At 55.7% G+C, this 12,981-nt stretch overlaps 2 protein-coding genes and 1 pseudogene across 3 annotated transcripts in view; 2 read left to right on the forward strand and 1 right to left on the reverse strand.

Moving 5' to 3' along the window:
- Positions 1–4,997, forward strand: part of CCAR2 (cell cycle and apoptosis regulator 2) — a 13,771-nt gene extending 8,774 nt beyond the window's left edge. Inside the window, exons 11-21 of the mRNA XM_006904389.3 lie at positions 73–236; positions 672–843; positions 932–1,162; positions 1,270–1,491; positions 2,106–2,250; positions 2,380–2,462; positions 2,907–3,053; positions 3,228–3,339; positions 3,433–3,621; positions 3,786–3,991; positions 4,202–4,997. Of these exons, the coding sequence (XP_006904451.1) occupies positions 73–236; positions 672–843; positions 932–1,162; positions 1,270–1,491; positions 2,106–2,250; positions 2,380–2,462; positions 2,907–3,053; positions 3,228–3,339; positions 3,433–3,621; positions 3,786–3,991; positions 4,202–4,246 (1,716 nt within the window). The 3' untranslated portion in view covers positions 4,247–4,997. The remainder of the gene's footprint in view (positions 1–72; positions 237–671; positions 844–931; positions 1,163–1,269; positions 1,492–2,105; positions 2,251–2,379; positions 2,463–2,906; positions 3,054–3,227; positions 3,340–3,432; positions 3,622–3,785; positions 3,992–4,201) is intronic.
- Positions 4,998–5,303: 306 nt separating this feature from the next.
- BIN3 (bridging integrator 3) overlaps positions 5,304–12,981 on the reverse strand; it is a 37,825-nt gene continuing 30,147 nt past the window's right edge. For both annotated transcript variants that reach the window (XM_006904390.3, XM_015586696.2), the window contains 3 exons: positions 8,820–8,961; positions 8,467–8,601; positions 5,304–6,157 (listed from right to left, as the gene is read on the reverse strand). In XM_006904390.3, the coding sequence (XP_006904452.1) occupies positions 6,011–6,157; positions 8,467–8,601; positions 8,820–8,961 (424 nt within the window). In that variant the 3' untranslated portion in view covers positions 5,304–6,010. The remainder of the gene's footprint in view (positions 6,158–8,466; positions 8,602–8,819; positions 8,962–12,981) is intronic.
- On the forward strand, positions 9,239–9,357 carry LOC112477141 (annotated as a pseudogene).

Below are 12,981 nucleotides of genomic sequence, written 5' to 3' on the forward strand. Positions count from 1 at the left end.
GTGTTGGCAGGTTACCTCCAAGGGGCAAACCTGGGTAATTTTTTTTTTTTTTTCTCTGATCTCTTTTTGCAGTTTTTGCTGGGCCGGAAAGAAGAGGAGGCAGTGCTTGTTGGGGGTGAGTGGTCTCCTTCCCTGGATGGCCTCGACCCCAAGGGCGACCCGCAGGTGCTAGTCCGCACGGCCATCCGCTGTGCACAGGTGCAGACTGGCATCGACTTGAGCGCCTGCACAAAGTGGTGAGTGGCTGCCCCGAGCTCTTGTGAGTTGAGTTGGCGAGACTGTTCAGGACAAGCTTCTGCACCTTTCTGTCCTGTTAGCGCTCCAATCTTCCCTAGTCCCAGACCATCCCTCCCTTCAGCTCTCACAAAGGGTCACTTTGATCATGAACGTGACCCAGGGTGTGTATGTCGAAGGCCAGCTGACCCCCAGGGCTCGTCAGATGTGACCACATTTAGTACTCCTTGTTGCCTTTGCACCTCAGATAGTAAATGTTCGCTTACTTGTGACTCCCCATTGACCAAGCATTTCTCGAGGACTTGCTTTGTATCTTTTATTTTTGAACTTTCAAACTTTGGCTCACAGTATGTGCTCATTAAATGTTGTTTAGAAACTGAAGCACTTGCTGCAGATGTCATGGGTCGGTACTTCCATTTTCCTTTGGCTGTGAGCAGGTGGCGCTTTGCTGAGTTTCAGTACCTGCAGCCGGGACCCCCGAGGCGGCTCCAGACTGTGGTGGTCTACCTGCCGGATATCTGGACCATTATGCCCACTTTGGAAGAGTGGGAGGCCCTGTGCCAGCAGAAAGCTGCAGAGGCAGCTCCTGCAGCCCAGGAGGTGCCAGTGGTAAGGCCGAGATTTACAAACAAGTAGGGGAACTATGCGCCCTGATGCCTGGGCCCAGGTAGTCAATAGCTCTTGGCTTTTGTCACAGGAAACAGAGCCTACAGAACAGGCAGCTGACGCGTCAGAGCAAGCAGCAGACGCCTCTAAACAGAACGCAGAGAACCCGGAGGTCACTGCACAGCAGGAAATGGACACCGACCTCCCAGAGGCCCCTCCACCCCCTCTAGAGCCTGCTGTCATGGCACGTTCTGGCTGTGTAAACTTGTCCCTCCATGGTATTGTGGAGGACCGGAGGCCAAAAGAAAGGATCTCTTTTGAGGTAAGTGTAGGTGTCTGGGGAGGCTGAGGGGCTTATGGGTGTATGGTGTGGCTTGGAACATTCGCTTTTTCCTGGTGTTCATGGACCTCTGCTGCCTCTTTCACCAGGTGATGGTGCTGGCTGAGCTGTTTCTGGAGATGCTACAGAGGGATTTTGGCTATAGGATTTATAAGATGCTGCTGAGCCTTCCTGAAAAGGTTGTGGCCCCACCTGAACCTGAGAAGGAGGAGGTGGCCAAGGAGGAAGAAGTGGTCAAGGAGGAGGTGGCCAAGGAGTCCAAGGATGAGGTACAGAGTGAGGGCACAGCTGCCGAGTCAGACGCCCCGCCGGTGAGTACCTCTGCCCCCTGCTCGGGCACTGGGGCTACACGTAGTAACACTGAACAGAACTCGCGTGCTCTGTGGTACCAGGCGCTGCCCTGAGCGCTTTGCAGGTCTCCTCTCAGCGCTCCCCTCACTCACTGCATGCACCTGGAGACCCTGTATGTACTCAGGTGCAGGGCACGGGACCCTCGTGTGGGGCCACAGAGCTAGTGAGTGGCGTGCCTAGGAGAAGGGAAGAGAGGCGGGGTTGGCGCCTGCAGCAGCGCGGGGATCTCGGTGCACGAGGATGCTCTGAGGAGTACGGGGGCGTGGAACCCGATGGTTAACCAGAACGCTGTATTTTCTTAACCCTTTCAAAAGCACATGGGGCTTTTTCTTGCCTAAGTACTTTCAAGTACCCATAATTTCTTACGGACTGAGATGGACTCCTGAGAGGGATCCCAGGTGTCTGGAAATCACCCTGGTCTGCTCTGAAGAGCGTGTAAAGAAATTCACATGAGGTGGCAGACAGAGCCCTTGACATGGTGCCTGGGCGCGGCCGACACTCAGTGTTAGCCACTGTTAGTTAGCAGTTACAGGTAACAGGTGCCCTCCTCCTCATCTTGGTCTGCTTCCCCTAGAAGGAAGATGGGCTTTTGCCCAAACCCCCATCTTCTGGGGGAGAGGAGGAAGAAAAGCCCCGGGGCGAGGCGTCGGAGGACCTCTGTGAGATGGCCCTCGACCCAGAGCTGCTGCTGCTGAGGGACGATGGAGAGGAGGAGTTCGGTACGTGCAGGAGGGGAGCACGCGGGCACCGGTGGTGGCTCCTCGACTGGCTCCAGTGCTCTCCTGTCAGGACTGGAGCCAGTCTGGCCGCGCGGTCACTGCTCCAAGCTCATGTCAGGCTTTCTGCAGCAGGGGCCAAGCTGGAGGATTCCGAGGTCAGGTCGGTCGCCTCAAACCAGTCAGAGATGGAGTTCTCTTCCCTTCAGGACATGGTGAGACCCTGGCTCTGCCCCGCCACCCCTTCCCCACCCAGTTGGCATTGATGCTCAGCAAGGCCCGAGGCGTTGGAGAGGGAGACTTCTAGCAGATGACTTCGTGCATTTGTTGATTGGCAAAACACAAAGTATGGTTCTTGGCTCATGGAACGGCACTTCCCTAGGATCCAGGGGACACTTCATTATCTTCATCGGGGTGAATCTGAGTGAGGCATCTGGTCTAGGAGCACACTAGGTTCTTCTGTATGACAGCCCTTAGGGTGAAAGTGCCCCAAATAGGCCTCTGGTTAAGGCCCAGGGTCAGGTCTCCAGCTGGGAAGTGCGCCTGGGTGTGATTATGTCAGCCAGGCTGCTTGATTTTCAGCCAAGGGCTACGTCCTGGGCGGTTTAGCCAATGAGAGAACTATGTGCAGATCCCGTTCATCCTTGTTTCTCTTGCAGCCCAAGGAGCTGGACCCCTCAGCCGTGCTCCCTTTGGACTGTCTTCTTGCGTTTGTCTTCTTCGATGCCAACTGGTGTGGCTACTTGCACCGGCGAGACTTGGAAAGGATCCTGCTCACTCTCGGGCTCCGGCTCAGCGCAGAGCAGGTGCCTGCTTTCATGCCTCCTTGGTCCTTTCTGAGATGGCCTCCCTGATACGGTGTGCACAGGCACACACTCGCCTCCGTGGGGATCCAGCATGCTCTTGTTTTAACTGCTTGCACATCCCAGGGGCAAAGCCTTGCACCTTCTCATCAGAGTTCGGGTGTGTGTTTTCTGTAGGCCAAACAGCTGGTCAGCAGGGTGGTGGCCCAGAACATCTGCCAGTACCGCAGCCTTCAGTACAGCCGCCCGGAGGGCACGGATGGCGGGCTTCCCGAGGAGGTGCTCTTTGGTATGAGCTGCGGCACTCTGTGCAAGAGGGCAGGGCAGGCAGCTTTGTCCTCGCGAGACTCGACCTTTAACTCTTCTTCGTGGCCCCTTCCAGGAAACCTGGACCTGTTACCTCCTTCTGGGAAGAGCGCGAAGCCAGGAGCTGCCCCTGTGGAACACAAAGGCCTGGTGTCCCACAATGGCAGCCTGATCAATGTGGGGAACCTGTTGCAACGCGCAGAGCAGCAGGACAGTGGACGGCTCTACCTGGAGAACAAGATTCACACACTGGAACTGAAGCTGGGTGAGTGGCCCGAGCCACAGGGATCTGTTATGATGACATGTACATGGGCCATGCAGACACGTACATGGAGACCAAAGGGGAACCCTGCTCCTTAGGCTTTGGGCCTCTTGCCCTGTGCTCCGATCCATAACTCAGCAGCAGTCTTTCTGGTATGTCCCTACCAGAGGAGAGCCACCACCGTTTCTCAGCCACTGAAGTCACAAACAAGACACTGGCAGCTGACATGCAGGAGCTGCGCACCCGGCTGGCTGAGGCTGAGGACACGGCCCGGACAGCTGAACGACAGAAGAACCAGCTTCAGCGGCTGCTGCAGGAGTTTCGAAGGCGCCTGACCCCCCTGCAGCTGGAGATGCAGCGAATGGTTGAAAAGGTGAGCCCCAAGAAGAGCTGGCGGCGTGTCGGGAGGCTTGGTCAGGATGATGCCAACACGGCAGCCCTGTGTGCCCCGGCCGAGGTCCATCTCGCCTTCTCCTCCATCCACTGGTTTCTTAGGGATCCGTCAGTCCGCAGTCTCTGGGAGGAAGCGGGTAGTAGTCCTTCCTCCTTGGGTCCTAATTCTTGTTCCATCTGTTTCAAACAGGCTGACAGCTGGGTAGAGAAGGAGGAGCCAGCACCTAGCAACTGAGGGGCCTGGCGCAGGAGTTGCCTTCCTGCGAGGTCAGCAGTGGAGCGTGCTGGAGTTAGAGCCCTTTGGTTCCAGAAAGAAGCTGGAGCAGGACCTGGGAGCCATAGGCGGGGTGGCTGACCCTGTGCTCAGCCCATGTAGGGGCACTCAGGCTGTCCGGGTGGGGTTTGCCTGTGCTGCGTGGGATGGACGGGTGAGGAACCGGTTCCACTTAAACTAAATCTAACATCTTCTGCACCCCTCGAATGTCATTTTTGCCCTCTACCTTGGGGTTTCTCCTGGGGCCCTTTAGTCTTGTGCTCTCTCCTGTCCTCTTCCAGTTTAGAGTAAGACGGGAGGAAAAGGCTTTTCGACTATGTCATAAGGTCTGATGCCAATAAACGGAAGAAACAGATGCGAGATCTGGCTGGGGTAAGAGCCCCTTCGTCTGGACGGCACAAGTCCTGCCAGGTTACAGGAGCAGGTTCTCGAGGGAAGGGTCTCTCGTGGCCTTTGCAGGAATGGACTCAGTGCTAGTGAGCTCTCACTGTTGGGCTGTTGCCAGTGGACACTGTTCCAGCCACCCCAGACTTGCCAGAAGAAACCAGCACCTCTGCCCCCTGGCTCCCCGTGTTCAGAATGTGGTATTGGCTCTGGCCCAGCCTTTTTCCCTGTTCCCCATAAGTCTCGCCTCTTTCCATACTGTGGTTTCAGTTTGACTTTGTATATAAAGTTTGTTTTTTTTTTTTTTTTTTTTGGCTTTTTGTTTTTTAAATAAACCAAAGTCAAAAACAAAGCAAGTGTCCTCCATAGCTTTTCCCTTACTCTTCTTCCAGGTCTGCCTGTGCTCCCACCCTTCCGCCTGGTCCTCAGCCCAGCCTCAGCAGGATGGGAGTGTAGTCGCCTCCAGAAGGTGGGCGGGGCAGTGGGGAGAGCGCCCCTCGCCTTCAGGGCTCTCTGCTGGCCCATCAGGAGGAGACAAGATACCTGTAGGGGTCCTGCCAGCCCAGCAGGGGGCAGCGTTACTCAGAAAATAGCCTGAGCTGGCTCTTTCCTCGCCTTAGTTACGGGACAATAATACATGGAAATTTTATTGAAAACTTTAATGAAAAAATAAAATTCCAAATATTCAGGTGAGACACAAATCCACTGTTCTTACTTTGAGGCCTGTGAATCAGTCTGTTTTTTAGTGGTAAGATATTTACATGAGTTGAGTCCTAGTTTTCTAGGGAACCTACAAGACTTAGGGTCTTTCCTGCACTTGACCTAAAGGACAGAAGTGGGCTAAGCCAGCCTTTGCCATGCTGGGAGGCTAGAGTGAAAGGCCTGTCATGGTGGGGGGACCATGATGCTCACACCCCCCAAGGCAGTGTCGAGGCCCTCTCAGAAAAGGAGAGTGCGGGGTGTGTGTGGGGGGGGAGGCAGCAGGGTACGTGGACTCCCCAGCAGGGGTCTTTGGAGGTAGATGTGATCCCAACCACATAAGCAAGGCTGAGATGGCAAGGTGAGCTGACAGAGCCCATGCCCTTGGCAGGCTGGGAGCCTACTCTGGCCCTGGGCCAGGAGACTTTGGACGGTTCCTCTGGAAGTAACCCCTGGGGTTTTCTAGGCCTCTTACCTGTCTGAAGGCTCCTTCTATGGATGGGGAGACAGCAGCTTGCTTGGGTGCCAGCCACGCTTCTCCCAGGAAGGGCCTTTGCTGGCTGATGCCTGATCCTAAGCTTGAAAAGGGCCAAGAGTAGAGAGGCCGACTTGTGTCCCGGGAGTCTTCTGACGGGGTGGGACTCAGTCATCAGCCACAATAGAGAGGGCTCTGAGCTCGCTCAGTTTGGCCTCATTCTCCCGCTCCCGCTGCTCGTCAGGGGGGCCTGGCTGGTCAAGCTGCTGAGTCAGGTCTCCGAAGATTTTATGCATTTCAGAGTAGTAGACAACCTGGGTGGGAGGCAGAAGGTCAGCAGGGGCTGTGTTCTCAGGCACCGAGCTCCCACAGCACTGCACCCCCTGGGCTGGTTTCCACAGTTCCCTCCACTGCCACCCTTCCCCTCAGCCAGCTTCCTAAACTGAGTGAGTGGCCACCTGCAGCCCCTTAAGACTGTCCACTGCCTGGGGTGGCAGTAAGTCAAAGGGGGAGGGAAGCGACAGGTCCTTAGGAGGCTCTGCCTTTCTCTCTAAGCAGCAGAGGGTGTGCGTGTGCTGGGCGGTGGGCTGGGGGGTGGGGTGGGGGAGGACCCTTGATGGGTCCTGCGGAGGCCAGGGGGCTAGGCACTGTGACTAGGGGCTCACAGCTTCATAGAAGCCAGGAGACCTGGATATTTTTGTCCGTGGGAGAGAGGGCGTGGCAGGTCCCCAGTGCTCTGTGAGTTGGTCTTTAGAAGTAAAGGTGAGGATGGTGGCAGCGTCCTAGCCCTCAGTCCCTCCCCAACTCATCAGTGAATCATGCCCAAGCTGTGAGGCCTGGAAAGCAGGGCTCGGAGGCCAGGCGATTTCCACGTTGCCTTCCACACGCCCCAGTGTGGGATGGGAGAGGAATGAGGCAGGGCGTGTGAGCAACGGGGGCCCCTTCAGCAACTCTCAATGGCTGAGGGCTCCTGAGACCTAGGGCCTGAGCGGGCCTAGGGCAGGCAGGGGCTTTTCCAGGGGAGGGGGATGGGCCATTTTTGCCTTAGTCTTTACCTTATGACCAAATAAGTATTTCCATGAAAGTGTTTCACACTATTCAACACCCCTAAATTTTATCCTCGCCAGCTCCAAGCTGTCTTTGGGGAGAAGGAACTCTACTCTAGAAACTTGGAGTGCCATTACTGGCAAGGCCAGGCCAAGCAGTAGGGTTGGTGGCAGGGCTGTGGCCGAGCTGCTTCTGGGGGGTGGGATGGGGGAGGACCCTTGATGGGTCCTGCGGAGGCCAGAAGAAACCAGCCGAGAGAGGGCAAGGCGTGGCCCACCCTCCCCCCACTAGGAAGTGTCTCCCACAGCTAGGTTTGAGGAGCAGCTAAACCAAGGCCTTCATAACCTGTTGTCACCTCAGGGAACAGGGGCCTGGGCTAGTGCTGAGAGAGGGCAAGGCGTGGCCCACCCTCCCCCCACTCCCTGCCCAGAGCCTCACTGTGTGGCTGAGTCACTACGAATGCTCACTTCTCCAGTGACTAATGGCAGCACAGCCGTGGGAGGGGGAGGCTGGTGCTGAGGAGGCAGCAACAACCCTGGCCACCCTGCTGCCTGGTGACAGGGCATCCCGAGCCCCAAACCTGCTCTACCCTGGGTGCGCCAATGCTCGCACCCTGGAGCTTTCTCCCTGAGCAACAGGATGGAGAGGGTGGGGTGGCCTGCAGGGAGCTGCAGGCTGGGAGCAGGGGCAGTGACTACTGTGCAGGGCTCCTTAAATCCATTCCTCCAGGCCCAGGGCCAGGCTGCTGGAAGGAAGCCCTCACCTTCAGGGGCAGTGTTCTGGGCTGAGTGTGGGAACCCCTACTCCCTTGTTCACATCAGCTCTTTGCCTCATTTTTCCCTAGTGACCAAGGACATGGTCACTGACAAGTCCCAGCTCCAACACCAATCCTGCTCAGGGTTCCTGATAGCTCATGTGCAGCCCCATGGATTTGGGTGCTCTCCAAAGATGGCAAGTGGGGAGGAAGGAATCAGGCTTTTCTTTGGATGTCTGCAATTGCGGCCTCGACAAGGAATGACAGTGTCCACTGGAGGGCGCCAAATACCCAGGCTAAGAGCAAGAGTGGCTTGGAGGCAGAGGGGGATGCGTTGAGCCTTTAGCTTTGTTACTTGGTGGGGACAGGTAGCTGAGCACCTGCAGTCAGCTGGAGGTCCCACGTAAAGGAGACCCCTTAGCTTTGGCACCACAACCTTTTCTCTTTTACAAAGAGACTAATCTCTGCTAATGTCCTGAAAGATGAGGGGATGAAGAGGGTGAGGAGGGCAGCAGCTACACCTGATCGCACACTGTGTCCTTACATCCTTGAGTAGCAGGAGACAAAGGCTTGGACTGCGGCTGACCCTCGAGCTGCCGGGCCCCAGTGCTCCCACCATGCACCTCCGCCCACACCCACCCCGCCTGATGCCCAGGCACAGGCCCTGAGCGAGGCTCTCCCCAGGGTTCAGGGCCCCCGCCAAGGTTGTTATAGTCAGCCTTTGTGGGGAGTGGAGGATGGTGTGACGTGTCTACAAAGCCCAAGACTGTCTCCCAAGGGAAGTGCTGAGCCAGTGTCTGGGGCGGGTGGAAGTGGCCTCACCTGTGCACGGATCAGGGACTCAAAGCTGGGCTGGAAGTAGTCGAGTCGGCTGTTGTAGAACCGTGGCATCTCGTCCAGGAGCTGCTTGTTCTTGGCCTCGAAGTCGTCCCGCACAGGCCGAAGCTCTTCTCGGGCCTGGGGAATGAGACCTTGGCTGTCACGGCTGTCACAGGCCTATCTAGTGCCCCTGATGGAAGCAGTGTGTGTGCGTGCGCACACACGTGGGTGTGCTATCAGAACACCTGGTGTCTTGGTCCCACAGCTGCCAAGTTGGTCCCCAGGTGAAGGAGGAACTTCCATGTGTGACATGTGTCCCCCCAATGTGTGCCCACCCTCACCCCTCTCCTTGGTACCTGGTGGAGTTTGGCCAGCACCGGCCCTGTCTTCTCCTTCTCCTCGTACTTCTCCACCTTGGCCTGCAGCCTCCTGTAGTCCTGCAAGGCCTGCTCCCTCCGTTTCACGGCCATGTTGAGACTCGGGAAGACACTGCCGAACCTGCCGAGACATCCGGGTTGGAAGCGGCCTGCTCCTGGAGCTGCAGGCTGGCATCTCAGCGCTCACTCCAAACTACTGAGCGCCGGACCCTGTTCTAGGTCTCGGGGCTTTTGCTGTGAACAAGACAGATGAGGCCCTGGCCCCTGTGGAGCACATGCTACTGAGAAAGCCATGGGGTCAGGCCCCGGGAAAGGACACAAGCCTAAGGGTCACGCTGCTGGCCTGCATACGACATGGTGGGTCATGAATGTATGATGCCACTTATACTGGCACTATCGTTTACGGCCATGCTACCCTGAACAAGCCCAATCCCATCTGATCTCGGAAGCTAAGCAGGGTCGGGCCTGGTTAGTACTTGGATGGGAGACCACCTAGGAAGACCAAGTGCTGTAGGCACAGAAAATAAAAAATAAGGGATTGTAAGCTGACAAGGTCCTTGCAATCTGTGAGGTCAACCAAGGGTGGCCTCGCCTAAAATCAATCAATCAATCAATCAATCAATCCTGGCACTGCCCCACCCCAGCCACCTCCTAGGGCCCGTCCCCCACTACAGAGACCTCTAATGGAGCATGGCAAAGCTGAAGACTCCTGGGAAGTCATCTGGCCAACATCTTCCTTTTAAAAAGTGAAAGAAACAGGCCAGAGAGATGACATGATATGTCCAAGGTCACAATTAGGGAGTGATGGTCCAGCAGAGAACTCAAGCGTCCCAGTTCTGTGTAGCACCTCCCCACCACCTCTGCTGCCACAAGCAGATGACAGAAATGCAGTTAAAACCTATTTCCAGTGGTGATCACTTTATAAGGTATATAAATGTCGTATCACTATGCTGTACACCTGAAACCGATATAATATTATCAACTATACTTTAATAAAAAAACCCAAAACACTTCTAATAAAGAGATTTCTAACAAACAACAAAACGAACAAACAAATAAAAAACCAAAGAACCTCAAACAAAAAATCCCCTACTCCTGGTATATTCTACCAGCTGACCATAGGAAAAGCAAGAATCCTCTGGTTCTACCACTAAAATGGACAAACTGTCAAACCAGATGTTTGAGGAAAATGACTCAAGGATCTCTTCTACCCCATGGTGACTCAGAGGAGTGGGTCACTCAGAAGCAGCAGCAGCAGACACCTCGGCATTTGGGTCTCTGTGGGATAATCTTTGTGACTACTGTCACCTTTAACTGGGAAGGGCGAAATCTTGAGACAGACACGGGGCAGGACTCATCCCAGGCACAGACGCTGCACATTCCCTTGACGAATGAATGCTGGACAAGGCAAGGCAAGCAGGGTTTCTAGAACAGGACAGGAGATGGGGCAGGAGGTGTCCACCAAGCAGCCGAAATGACAGCACGGTGGTTATCCAAGGCTGAGGAGCCCGGAGTGGGCGACCCAGAACGACGAGAGTCAGTTCCTCCTGCAGCATCTCAGAGAAGGTGAAAGACAGGGACGGGGCAGTTGCTGGTTTCAGCCTCGCACCGAGCTCAGAGCCAGAGGGGCATCTGTGAGCTCACGGGTCATCTTTAGGTAGCACAGATACAACATGAAGAGTTATTTCCAAGTCTGCCTCTCATAGGGATGTGACCATGAATTTGGTTTTTAAAAGCCTCAACAAATCAAGAGTACAAATAACATAAGAGTAATAAATACTTTTACCAGAGAATACAGAATATAAACTTGACCAAAGCATTAAATGCCCCAAAGCTTTAGACCCAACTGGTAGATTTTAATGAAACAAAGCACTTATCCCTGAGGAAGGCGACTAAATTGAATTCTTCCAACTTAATGGGTGCTGTAATGGGCTCACTCCCTAACGAAATGGGAAAGAAGTGGGAAGACCACGCAAATGTCTCTGAAGCCTCGGTCAGAAGCCCCTTCACATAGTAAGCAATTCGATATTTCTGAGTGACTGATTTGCCAGGCAGAAGGTGTAGGCCTACTCGGCGCCGAGCAAACTGTAGCGCCCAGCTACCTCCAGGACAAACTGTCCCCCTGGGGTACATGGGAACACGTGAGATCACTGAGGAGCTGGACTCACTGCTTTTGCCTCAGACAGTTGCTATGATGGGGTCTCAGTTGCTAGGAAAGCCCTGTCTCTTCCTGGGAGGAGTGTGACCAGCAGCTGAGAAGCATGTGACTCAGAGGAACAGGTGTGGTTGGGGCTGAGAAGCCACCCTGCACCCCAACTGGACAAGAGGTCACCAGCAGCCACCCTGATTCTCACTAGAAGGGACCTGCTGCTTGGGTGGCCCAGTGCCTGGGCCTCTGTTGTCCACTTGCTGGCTGCCTGGGAGGTGCGGGGTGGGTGCAGGCCCAGAGAAAGGACGAGAATGAGAGTCAGGCAGGAAGCAGCAGGTGGAGAGTCCCCTTGCCCCGGCCACAATCCCATCACTTTGAGTGCACGTCCTCAGGTAAGAGGGCACCGCCACGAAGGAAGCCCTGCGCGCAGAGCAGCCCCCAGGTGTAAGGTGGGATTGTTGTTATTTATGCCGGTCAGTCAGGCAGCTCCTGACCCCTTGTACCTTTGCTCTTTCTTCAGTGTCAGTTAGGGGTAACTCCCAAGGCCAGCCAGGGTGTGACAGACCAGGAATGCTGACTAAATGCAGGGACCGGATCAGCATAGAAGGAGTCAGAAACCTAGCCCCTAGCCCCGGGGGAAGAAAGCGCATCCAGGGTCCAGACTTCCATGCGATGCCAGGCCACTTCGGGGATGGGTGCTGTAAGGGTGGCTGAGTCGGCAAGATGCTCCCCTCAGCCTTCTGGAAGCAAGGCCACCTATCCTCCACGAGGAGAAGGTGACTGCAGCGGGAACTGGTCCCTGTTGCTCTGCTAGGCCCTCCAGAGTGGCCCTTTCTTCGCCTTGATAACTCCGCCTCCCACGCAGCAGCACCCCTCAAACCAGGAGACCACGAAGGCCTCAGCCGGCTTAGTTTACTGTATGTGGACCCCCGATCACTTACCACTTGCGAGGCTTAGGCCCTGCCCTGGCTTTGGGACTCCTGAGGGGGAAGGGCAGGAGTCACATCCATTAAGGTGGAGAAACTAAGGTTGGGCAGGGGGAGATCAGACGGTGTATTCTGAGAGGCTGAAGAAAGAAATGGGGACCGGGACTCTGTAATCTCTGGCCCTGGTTACTGCCTGCAGAGGCTCCACCTCCCCGTTTTCTACTTAGAAGCAACAGAACAGACTTTACCAGGTCCACATATAAATAGCACGGTGCTGTGTGAGGAGTGGAGCTCTCTGGGCAGTGGGACCCTCCCCGCAACCCCATGAGGGGCACTGCCCAGCTTTCCTCCACCTTAAGGTCAGGGGAGGGAAGTCGGCAGGGAGGTGATGTCAAGCACAGTGCCTGGGCCCTCCCGGACATGCCCTGCAGCCATAGAGGTACCTGATGACTTGGCCTGGTGAGGATGGGGGACCCAGCTCTCCCTGAGGCACGAAGCCCGCACTTTTACTGGGCTGCCGCAAAGACCCAAGGCCGGACAGTGAGACCCTTTCTGCTCAGCTTCCCGCTCCCCTTGAACATCAGCAGTCAGGTGGAACAGGAAGTCCCTGGGCTGAGGCCCCAAATTCTCTGCCCTCCACAGGCAGCTCAACTTGCCATTTCAGCCACTAACATGTCCCTCCCTCTGCTGAGCACTGACTGCCACTCCTTGTTTGGTTCGGCTCTCCCTTTCCACAGGTGGGGGAGCAGTCTTAGAGGAGCGGGGACCTGGCCAAGGTCACGGGCCGGGTCGGGCAGGCTGAGACTGCCCGTCCAGTACTCTCTCCGCTCCACTGCACTGCACCCCTTGGCAGGTGTTATACTGGTCTACTTCCTTGAGAATGCCGTCAAGGCTTCTGCACTAGACCTTAAGCTCCTCGACTACATGTCTGTCCTCTAAGATGGGAGAACGGGGCTCGGCCTACACCGGGTACTCGCTGGAGCTCTGCCCACGGCGACTGCCTGTTTCTTGCCTGTCCTAAGGTTTGACAGCAAACTGCCACCCCTGGGTAAGCGTAGGGTGAAGA

Source organism: Pteropus alecto, unplaced genomic scaffold (assembly GCF_000325575.1).
Source record: "Pteropus alecto unplaced genomic scaffold, ASM32557v1 scaffold160, whole genome shotgun sequence".
Lineage (NCBI taxonomy): Eukaryota > Metazoa > Chordata > Mammalia > Chiroptera > Pteropodidae > Pteropus > Pteropus alecto.